This window comes from Vanessa cardui, chromosome Z, assembly GCF_905220365.1.
Source record: "Vanessa cardui chromosome Z, ilVanCard2.1, whole genome shotgun sequence".
Lineage (NCBI taxonomy): Eukaryota > Metazoa > Arthropoda > Insecta > Lepidoptera > Nymphalidae > Vanessa > Vanessa cardui.
Window position 1 is genome coordinate 14,958,747 of NC_061154.1, and position 11,603 is coordinate 14,970,349.

Consider the following 11,603-nt stretch of genomic DNA (forward strand, 5'->3'; position numbering starts at 1 on the left):
GGGAAACCCTTACCATAAGACTCAATCGTTCTCCGATCTTATAAAGGGAAACATACATGATTATCACCAAATTATTTTACTTATTGCATTGCAACTTAATACAAAATGTAACGTAACATTATTTGTATAAATGCATATACAGGTTGATTGTAATTGCGTCTTTTTTACGCAAACAACACAAACGCTAAGTGATATTTAAAATAAAATACTATGAAAATTTTATAATTTAATTTGTACGTATAGTGCTGTTTATATTATAATTTTGCAGTGCCTATTTATATAATATAACAGAGTACGCCTTATATCCACAGTATGGATGTAATCCAGAGTCTATCAGAAGACTTACTTCATTCGATCAATAGTGCCAAGACACAAATGACCCAACGCTAAATCTCCTATAGAGTGATATCGTTAACGTGTTCGTGTTTTTATTCACTCACCACTAATACTGATAAACAGCATTACTTAGTATTGTTGTGGTCCGATTTGAAAGGGGAAAGAGCTTGTGATATTGCACTCAAGGGCTGTAACATCTTAGTTCTCAGGCGTGAACAGGGCGTTATGACTTCCCATCACCGTCGTCACTATCGGGTCGATACTTTATATAAATGACAAGCTAAGTTAGCTTGATCGCTTCCAAATACCACTAATACTTTTATGGGAATATAAGACCTACCTATCTAAACTTATTTAACATAACTAATAGAGCGGAACAATTTGTATATGAATATAGTGTATGTTATGCTGTATTATTATTATTATATTATTATATTGAGCTGAGATGGCCCAGTGGTTAGACCGCGTGCATCTTAACCAATGATTGCGGGTTCAAACCCAGGCAAGCACCACTATATATATGTGCTTAATTGTGTTTATAATTCATCTCGTGCTCGGCGGTGAAGGAAAACATCGTGAGGAAACCTGCATGTGTCTAATTTCATCGAAATTCTGTCACATGTGCATTCCACCAACCCGCATTGGAACAGCGTGGTGGAATATGTTCCAATCTCTCTCCTTAATGGAAGAGGAGGCCTTATCTCAGCAGTGGGAAATTTACAGGCTGTTACTTTACTACTATGCTGTATGTATATTAATTCCAGGGTAACATAGCCGCTCAAGGGAAGCTACTGTTCCAAGAGCCACTGGTGGTATCGGACGCGAACTGCTCCAGCGACAAGGGCAAGGAGTTGCACGTGTTCCTCTTCCAGCAGTGCGTCATCTTCACCGAGGCCGTCGGCAAGAAGTCGCAGTTCACGAGCCCCACGTACAACTACAAGGCTCACGTTCAGGTAACTGCGGCTTGAATGCAACAACAATTATTGCAACTTTAAAATAAATCTTAACGTGAAAATTTATAACGATTTATTGATATAAAAAATACAGCTTAAGCCGGTGAGACTAACAGTATAAAAGGAATAAAACTAGTTATAACGGATTTGAATCGCGTATATTAATTATTTTTGATATCCCGACGTTTCGAGCACTTTACAGCGTTCGTGGTCACGGGTAGACACACGGGTAGTATAAAAGGAGTTCCTTGTGGAACCTCACCTAGAGCACTTAGAAGGTATTTTTGTATGGGAAATCGTAAACACAGATGTTAGAAATGTTAAAATTGGTGTTCGGGCTTATATTAATACTTTATATCATTACCAAAGAGGATAATTATGTTAACATTGTACGTAGATATTTAGGTTCGCTTTATTCAATATTTGAAAAATGAGTATTAAATATTCTGTTTAATAATAAAAGACAAACGTTACAATATTTCGAGAGTCGAGATGGCCCAGTGGTTAGAACGCGTGCATCTTAACCGATGATTGCGTGTTCAAACCCCGGCAAGCACCGCTGATTCATGTGCTTAATTTGTCTTTATAATTCATCTCGTGCTCAGCGGTGAAGGAAAACATCGTGAGGAAACCTGTATGTGACAAATTTCCTACAAATTCTGCCACATGTGTATTCCACCAACCCGCATTGGAACAGCGTGGTGGAATATGTTCCAAACCTTCTCCTCAAAGGGAGAGGAGGCCTTTAGCCCAGCAGTGGGAATTTACTGGCTGTTGTTGTTACAATACTTTGCGATAGGCTACTATTACGCGGGGTACGCGTCTAGTAATAAATAAATATATAATGTAAACGAAATGTAGGTGAACAAGATGGAGCTGGAGGAGATCGACGGCAGCAACTCGTTCCTCATCCACTCGGTGGACCCCAACAAGCCGAAGCAGACGTTCGTGTGCCGCGCGCCCGAGGCCCGCCGCCACCTCTGGGTCTCCACGCTGTCCACCATACTGCAGTCGCAGCTCATCTTCGGCGAGCGGCTGGAGAACCCGAGTGCCTTCCTCCAGCGCGACGCCTCCGCGTAAGTACCCGCCCGAGGTCGCGCGCTGCCTCCATACGCTTTCGACTAACACCCTAGATGCGTCGAATCGCTTACTAACAGTGTCTTGTCATTTAATTAATTTTGCTGTGGAAGCTTTTAGAGGTTAAGTTACTTGTTGCTGTAAACAAAGAGTTTTCAAAAACGATATGTTCTGTATTTCAATCGTCTTTAATTTATTGCATAGTTTATAGTTCGTTTAGATATATTCCATATGTAATTTTAACAACATACATATTTTGTATATTTTGTGATTAGTTTGTGACTGGATATAAATATACGTATATGTGTTTTATTCAAATTATAAGCGAAGTCTTTCCCTCTATGTCATACAGTGTCACAAAATATACGGAATATCCAATGTGTTTCGTTTGATTTCGTACAAATTAATAATAATAAATATTTTTTGTAGCAAACAATAAGGAGTTATGCCAGACGTACATCTCGACGACAGTCGTTGAAAATATAATTATATTAAGTATTATATTGTAATCCCAAACGAATAATTGTAAAAGTATCGCAATAAAATTACTGCCAACACGTAACTCGTAACATCAGTTTATAACTAATTAGCTTAGTTTATATTAATAACGTCATAGTTAATCGCACTAGGCTTTAAGAACTCTTTGGAATTGACTCGTAATTAGTGATAATGTCTATAATATTTTGCTTACCATTGTTAATTGGAAATGGGTCAAACCGAACACATATCTCGCGTCTCACTCAATATTTGAAATTCGAATTACCGCGTGAGAATGCTCAACAACCTTCGTGAACTAACATTTCTCATGGGTATCCCCATTTTATTTGCCTTTAGTATCGACCAAATTATCTAACCTAATGCTCAAATGACAGAAGACATTGCCGCGATTGATTTCTATCAATTTGTAAACTATCAAGAATGGTTTACAATAATTTGTCCACAGTTTCGGTTTATTCATTTCCAACGGCAGTGTCGATAAATTGATAGTACCGTTTCTAAGTTTAATGTATCGATAGAGGCGTACATTCGAGGCACCGTTAGATATTTTAATATAGCGACAGCACAAACATATCAACTAAAATTTATTAATTTTTACTAAAAAAAAATTTTATCATTTAAACCAAAAATGCCTTCACACGATGGGTACTAGGTTGTAATTGTTAAGATATTAATAATTTAAAGAATTTGGTTTGATTCTGGTTGATCTCGAAGTTCCGACATTGTGATGCCTGAATAGCGTTTATCGAAGTCTATGTACATAGGCATATTGTTCATACTCGATTTGGTTAGTGTTAAGATTAAACTAAAGAAGACTGGAATTATAATCTGGAGTGAACATTTTAAAATGTATGAGAAATGTAAGAATCGCGATAAGTGGTGATTGTGGGGTGCCGGTCACGAGTATTGTGTGGAGGACTCAGTACGAACTGTTGTATGCATAGACTCGACTCACACGCCCAACGTTTGTATTGACGATCGCTAATCGGCTAGAGCTCATTCTCACATATACTGACAATAGTGTATCACTTTATTCTAAGCTGTACTCATGTAGATGTATAACAATCGTCAAACCTAATACAACCGTCGCTACAAATTTTTACTAGTTAACGTAGAAGTATACCCGATTATTGAATATACGATCATATTGTATGTGTAGTATTTTATGGCATTGTTCACCCATTAAGCATTTAGTCCCGAGTAGTCATCGAGTTGTGGTCAATTCAGTTTCGGATTTCGCATGGTTCAGACTGTTAATTTTAAATCGAATGGGGCCAATTTAAGTTGTACACGATCGTATTTCAGTTGCGATAAATATGATAGTTTAAGGAGACGAAATTTTCGACAAAAGTACGTGTAGGTGTATGGTTTTATAAAGTAGGATGGTAGCGACTGAGTACACGAATGCAAGACTGGGCAGTGAGTGCGTCCGTCGCGTGTCAACTTCTTCCGTATTCCGAGCTGCACCGAGCGCCTCGGCATTGGTGTATTCGGGGAGCTATTACTTAAACTGCTAACACTTAAATCTGCTTTCGATGTTAATATTGTAATAAAATATCTAACTCAATATTTACTATATTTAACTATGCTATTGTCCGCTATTTTCTATGGAAATAAAAATATGAAGTTTGATTTATAAAGGACTTCATTTATTTTTATGAATAATACGAAAAAAAAAACTAACATAATGATCAGATAATAAAATAAATCGCATTTACTTGTAACATTCGAATTTATTCGGGACAGTCGTAAATCTAAGTCGTGATGTCTTCCACCTGGAAAGAAAATTGTAAAAAAATTGGTGCAAAATTAAGGTAAATAAATATTAAGAATAAATGGACTAAAGTAATCCGTATAATGATTAATATAATTATTTGCCTTCGTTTGTACGGTTTTGTAAAGTATCAGTCATCTTGTATTGGTTCAGTCGTGTCTGAGTGTGTTTATTCCTTTGATATCAGCTTTCTGAATTGTCATGTATCCATTATGTATCCCGTGCTATGATGTTCATTCAAACCAAAGATGGCTTGTACGTTCGTACGTTTCTTATAAAATTCAAAAAGTATTGTCTGAAAGAATTAATTAGATTTGTAGCTTAGCGGATACTATTGCTAAATAAAATATCTTTTATGACTTGAAAATGTTTTCCATCTATATTAGTTGAAGTATAATATTTTAAATCTATAAAAATTATTGTATTTTCTAGAAAACTTCGATTCTATGCTTAATCCTTTTATAAAACTTCTTGTATATATTACTGTTAACTAACTTATTTATGGTCATGTAAATATACTAATCCTTTATCATCACTGTACTACGTGACTATATGTTACACGAGTAACCAATAAATGTGAATAAAAACGCTTGTGATTTAATGCTTTTAGCCCCGCATGCTTATAATATTATTTTCGTTATTTCTTTGTTTTACTGAGGCCAGCTTTGAGCCTATTAACAACGCAGGCGCCACGCTACAGATATCAAAGCTATTTCTTTGCCTTCGTAAGGTGTGGTTGTTACATCAGCGATATGCTACTTTGAGTGACTGGTTTATATTCAAATCTGATAAGAATAACACATCAATATCAAATAGTATAATACTTAACTATTGAAACAGATTATTTTATTGATTTTAACTATTTTACTTTATTTGATTAACAACAATAGACCATTCTTCTTCTTGATGACTTAATTCATAAAATATTCCATTTGCTTTGACTTTAATCAATGAATGATCGTATTTGCTAAATACTGATGTTATAAAACTGGTCTAACAACCTATTCCTTAAAATCCTGTGCCACTAACATTAAGAGGCTTACGAAAAGAGTAAAGTGATTAGCAATAAAAGGTATTCTATTTATTTGAACATTGATTCAGGTAAAAGCTGGTCTTCGATTAGCCCGTTTTAGTTTTTTTTTATTTTTATTTTAATATCCTATTCCCCTCCTATTTAGTATGGGTGAGGGGTGGTGCGGGCTCCGCAAGACAGAGAGCGTTCCGCCGTCTATGGGGGGCCGCTTAGCACCAGAACTCCGTGGTCGCACTCAGCGCCCCCACGCCAAGGCCAATACTATCAACCTGCCCTCAAGCGCTCGTGACGACCACAAGAAAGTGCCCAGTAACGCTCCGTTGACCCCTACCTCACCACAGCATCATAACGTAAGTCCAACTATCCAAAGTGATATTATAGACTGGTAGACAGTTGTTCTTGGAGAAAAAAGGAAATTTCGTTTAATACTAAGATCTGAAAGGACGTATGTTCTAGCACATTAAGCAACTAACTTCATCGAAGTCGTTCCTAACAGTTAGCTTGAAGATAATTATTTTCTAATTCGGTTGGTATAAACAATAAGTACATAAACATAACACAATATACCAGACGTTATCCAAAGCAAGTAAAGTAAAAAAACTATGGAACCCACTTTTAATAACAGTAGTAAGAAAATAATAAATGTACGTAAGTATTTTATTTTAAAAATAATTAACACAAAATTGAAAGATCTTAAAATCTTCGACTGGGTTTATCAAATTTACTAATATTCGAAACTTACTAACCTTACTGCTTCTAATTCAAAATTAAGAATAGTAAAAAAAATTAATTGGGGAAAACATTATTAGACTTTAAAGATTATGGATTATTTTATTTCAATATGATGACAGCTTGCAAGTAATGCACATTAACTCGACGACTACACAGAAATGTAGACATAATAATAAAATCCATCCATTAACAATAATAACTATAATCGATTATTATTTGCGTAATTTTACTAGCACATGTACTGTAGATTAGTACAGCTCTTACTTGCACTTTGTTCATAAAAATGCGTAGCCATTGGTGATATCAGACCGACTAGCTGAAGCCACACCCACGTTTGTAATTTTAAAATATGATGAAAAAGAAATGTTTTAGTGGAGTCGCCATAAATAAGTAATCAATTATTTTACACTATATGATACTAGCCAAATACGAGCCCTTAGTTATAATTGTACTTGTACCCTAGTTCATTCACCAATCATATTTATTCAAAAATAAATCTTCAATTACGATTCTATGATCAACATGGTCAAACCGGCAATAAACACAGACTTTTGAGAGCTTATTGATTCTCAATTTATGAATCTATAGGTCCAGACTGATTGCTCAGCCCTAGAAGATTTATTTTATCATAAAAATGTTAAAAATCGTGTTGAAGTCAATGGATCTATCACAGGGGGCATATCACACGCTAGCAACTCGGGCAGAAAGGTGGATAGAGGGTGTTGTGAGTGTCACGGCAAGCATCAAATACTGAGTAAAACCGGCGACTCCGATGATCCTTCGGGTAGACTTTTACCCAGCAGCGCTTACCTTTCTGCTGGTGTGATAATGATGACTATGATGACTTACTATTCATAACTAAAAGCAACAGTAAAGGCGGTAGATCAATTGTCGAGTCGTAAGTCCTATCTGGAGTTTGAACTGTTGTTGAACAACGAAAATTAAAACTATAACAGTCTTTAGAAAATAATAATTTATTACTTATTTGTTGGGCACCAAATATTATGAGCTATTAAACTTTGAACTATAAACGCAACCTAATAAGAAAATTACATCAGAAATATATCATTAGTTATAAAGAAATTTTTAGAATGTACTACTAAATTTTTCAAATTTTGCGGACTCTGGCGTTCATTGTATTAGAATCAAGTTGATCTTCATATTTAGGAGACTACAAATCTGACGATGCTTAAAGGTGAGGTAATCTGGAATTAGATCTTTCTAATGCACCCGTACAAAATTCGGCGCCAAGTTCAAGACTATATACCTTTAAGAATCTTTCATTTCAAAGATTTTAGTACTTATATTTCAATAGCACGAATAGTTGCCACGAGCTGGGGAAGTTGGGACAGATGATCGGTGTGTGTTTGCCACTGTTTATGATTTCCAATTATCCATTTCTCTGCTTTACACTTACATCGTAGTGGAACTTCCGCTTAACACTATTGTCGCGAATGCATGGACTGCTTCTGTATATATTTTTTCAAAATTATTTCCATAAATGTAATTAACTATCTATTATATTTCAAAATTTATATTTTTCTTTTTACTTTCGCATGGTTTCTTATTTTAACGCTTGTATGTATTTCTTTTGTTATAGGTATGATATACACGAGAATGCATTTTAACATAGACTGTGATAAATGGGGCGAATTGACTTACTCAAGACTGTGATTTTGTGCTATGTGATACGTCATTGACTTGAAATTATTTATTATTTTAATTGTAAATAGAAATAGGTATTTTATTATTTTCATAAATTATTAGTGACCTGATGACAACGCAGAATATGCCGGGTGAGCTTGCATGATTCGCTTTTATTATTTATTCGTATGGAATATTGTAATTATTTAACTTTTGTACGTTTGTGCGGCAGGGGTTGTCGAAGCGTGCCTGGGGTCTGAAACTGCGGCGGGGAGGGAGCGGGGGCGGGGCAAGCGAGCCCAGTGAGGGCGTCGTGACCGAGCTGCGTGCGCCCGAGCTCGCGGAGCCCGTCGCCGACGTGGCGATCGCGGCCGGCGCCTCCGCCACGCTGGCGTGCCGCGCTCTCGCCACGAGGGCAACCGCCTCTTGGAGGAAAACCGCGCCAGAGACGCATGCCCTGCGCAACGGCGGACGCTTTGCTATCAGTTTCGGTGCAGACGGCCTGGCCACACTCACGATCCATGCTTGTCGGGCCTCCGATGCTGGAGTCTACTGCTGTCTCATCAGCAATGAACTCGGTGGTGTTCAGAGCTCTGCGCGTTTAACGGTGGGTTCGGGTGGAGCACCAGGTGTTCCTGCAGTGAGAGCGCATCCGGGAGGTGGGCTCGTGATACAGTGGGATGAGTCTGAACCCGTCCATCTAGAATATTGTCGTGTTGGCGAAGGAGAATGGCGACGAGCGACGGAAACACCGGCATCAGCGAATACATTAGCGTTAGAAGAGCTCCCTGCGGGACAGTACAGCTTTCGAGTCGTAAGCGCTCGCAGCGGAGCCGTTGGGGCGGCTTCCGGGCCGGCGACCTGCGGCGGCGGCGGCAGCTGGCAACGCGAACAGTTTGCCCGTCGCTACACTCTCGAGGAAGAGATCGGGCGCGGTAGAACTGCGCGCGTTCTCTCCGCGCGTGACACTGGAACCGGCCAGCGGGTTGCACTAAAACAGGTTAGCAAATACGCCGTTTTCCTGATGACAATTATGTTAATATCATTTTAAGAAATTGTTTATACATTGTCTTATGGACTGAATAATAAACAAATACCAATAAAACTAAAATAAATGATAGTAATTCCCTAGTAAAGTTTTTGCTAAAAGGTTTCAGTTAAAAAAAATATTTGAATACCAGGTGGTGAGCGGCCGAGGCGCCGATGCAGTTCGAGAATACCGCATCCTATCGAGCGGTGCCCACGGATCGGTAGTCCGTGCCTTGGCGCTGTTCGCCGAGGTACCGCGCGCGGGCGCTCACACATTGGTGCTAGAGTTGGTCGCGGGCGGCCCTCTACTGGACTGGGCGGCGGCCTCGCCAGAACTGTACACGGAACGTACAGTCGCTACGCACACACGACACTTGCTCTCGGCTCTGGACTGGCTCCACTCCAACAACGTAGCGCATCTCGACGTTCGGGTACTGAGTGTTACTTTTTAGTCAGTTGACTTTTTCTAGTTTATTAGCATCTCATTATATGACATTAACATATTTTATTTTCTTTTCACCAGCCGGAAAACATTCTCGTAGAGCTGGGTGGAGCTCAACCGCAAGTGAAATTAGTCGATTTGGGTTCGGCAATTGAATTGGACGGCAGCGCTGGAAGTTCGGTCGGCGCCGGCGCCACGGAGAGCACGACTGTGCTTCCGCCCGCCCCCGCCCAGCTCGAGTTTGCGCCCCCCGAGTGTGTGCTCGGCCGCCCGGCCGCCCCCGCTTGGGACGCGTGGGCTGCTGGCGTCTTTCTTTACGTATTTTTAACCGGGGTAGGTTTCATTTTAGACAAATTCAAATAGCAATATACTGTCGCTCACATGTCATTAATATATTGTTTGCAATTTATAATATCTTATACTAATAGGCCCTAAAAATCTTTTAGAACTATTAGATTATTAATAAAATAGCATTGATATTAAATACAGATTAATGTTTTTTATACAAAAATATTTCAGTTGTCACCATTTTTGGACGAGTCTATAGAAGAAACAACGGCGAACATCATAAAGTGTGACTATTGCTTCCCGCCGGAGCACTGGTCGGGCGTGGACGAACGTGCGCAGGCGCTCATTCGCCGCCTACTGGAGCCGGCGCCTAGTCGCCGCCTTGTTCTACGAGACGCTCTCCGTGACCCTTGGTTTGAAGAGGTACGAAACGAAATTTATAAATTATTAAATTAAAAAAAAAACTTGAGATTATTCTGTGTCAATAATTATAACATCAAGGTAATTCTACTTTTGCACTTTAATGGACACGTCTGGCAGTGTATATTAAATATAAAGTCTGCCCTCTAATCAAAATTAGATTTACATCATGATATACATAAACGAATTAATTTGTTCTTAACCTTCATTTGACAGGCCGGAAACACAGTGCTTTCGGCGTCGCAACTCAAAACGTTCCTAGAGAGGCGGCGGCCCTCGGGCCTCGGCAACGCGCTGCACTCCCTCCGCTCGCCCAACGACACCTGACGAGTGCGCGCCCCCAGCCGGCCGCTCGCGTGCGCGTGCGCAACCTTAGACGACTCGATACAGGAGACGCCACGGGGACTCCGTTCGTCGGATGCCAACCATCAAGTGGCTGACTACTCGTCTCCTGACAACTTCTATAAATTATCTTATAACATTTTAATTTATATGGTTTTTATAAAAATATTAGTCGTAAATGCAGTGATAAAGGAAGCCACATGTTATGGTGTCGTTTTTGAACAAGTTAATTGTTGTAAATAATATCTTGAGTTCTCATAAAAAAATATAATTATTTAATGAGATCAAAACAGTGCTCGGTAATATCTTGTATTGCAAATTATCTCGTGAACTACGTTCGTCGTGAGGTTAAGCTTTAGTTTTTATTAGCGATCGTATTATAGTCATTGTGCCCACCTATCCATTACATTGATGTTTATAATACTTCGAACATTGCGACTTGTCTTACAGTCAGACAATATTTTAGAAAATTGTCGCTTTTTATAATAATTGAGAAACTTATCGTACATTACGCCGATGTAACCAATATACACTTTTCTTAAAGGCTGGGTCTTCTAACGTGATATACAATAAAAGATATTCTAGTAACACGTTCAATATTCAAGAATTAATGTTTTGAATGAATTCAAGACGTATGTCAGTCATGCTCCTAATCGCATTGTATAAAACGACTATATCAAAAAGTCGTTAGTTTTCTATGAGCTACAAAGTATTTGTGGTCCAATGTACAGTAAGTTTCTCATTCCATTAACTTCGAATTGAATGTGATGTAACTAGTTTATGGTAACCCTACGCTCGATACACGAAGTGTAAGTAAATCAAGTGAAAGTATATTCACGTAATACTCTTCTTCCTCGATTGTTCGCTCAAGTTTGTGATTCATTCGGAAATCATGTTATAAAAATTTTGAAATCGATTCGTTGTGTTTGAAGTCGCCGATTTTGAAACGAATACGTACTTCAATGACGATTGTAAGCAAAGTGTCTGTGATTTTTGCCTAAAGTAATATTTCATGCTTATTCCTAATTTAAAATA

General features: G+C 38.5%; 1 protein-coding gene across 4 annotated transcripts in view; it reads left to right on the forward strand.

The window, feature by feature from the left end:
* LOC124542954 (triple functional domain protein) overlaps positions 1 to 11,174 on the forward strand; it is a 79,156-nt gene extending 67,982 nt beyond the window's left edge. For 3 of the 4 annotated variants that reach the window (XM_047120909.1, XM_047120910.1, XM_047120911.1), the window contains 8 exons: positions 1,101 to 1,289; positions 2,151 to 2,365; positions 5,817 to 6,021; positions 8,280 to 9,047; positions 9,229 to 9,507; positions 9,600 to 9,851; positions 10,038 to 10,229; positions 10,443 to 11,174. In XM_047120909.1, coding sequence (XP_046976865.1) covers positions 1,101 to 1,289; positions 2,151 to 2,365; positions 5,817 to 6,021; positions 8,280 to 9,047; positions 9,229 to 9,507; positions 9,600 to 9,851; positions 10,038 to 10,229; positions 10,443 to 10,553 — 2,211 coding nt within the window. In that variant the 3' untranslated portion in view covers positions 10,554 to 11,174. Of the gene's footprint in view, positions 1 to 1,100; positions 1,290 to 2,150; positions 2,366 to 5,816; positions 6,022 to 8,003; positions 8,200 to 8,279; positions 9,048 to 9,228; positions 9,508 to 9,599; positions 9,852 to 10,037; positions 10,230 to 10,442 lie in introns of those variants that run through there. The other variant, XR_006967412.1, reaches the window with a different exon arrangement.
* Positions 11,175 to 11,603: the final 429 nt, after the last annotated feature.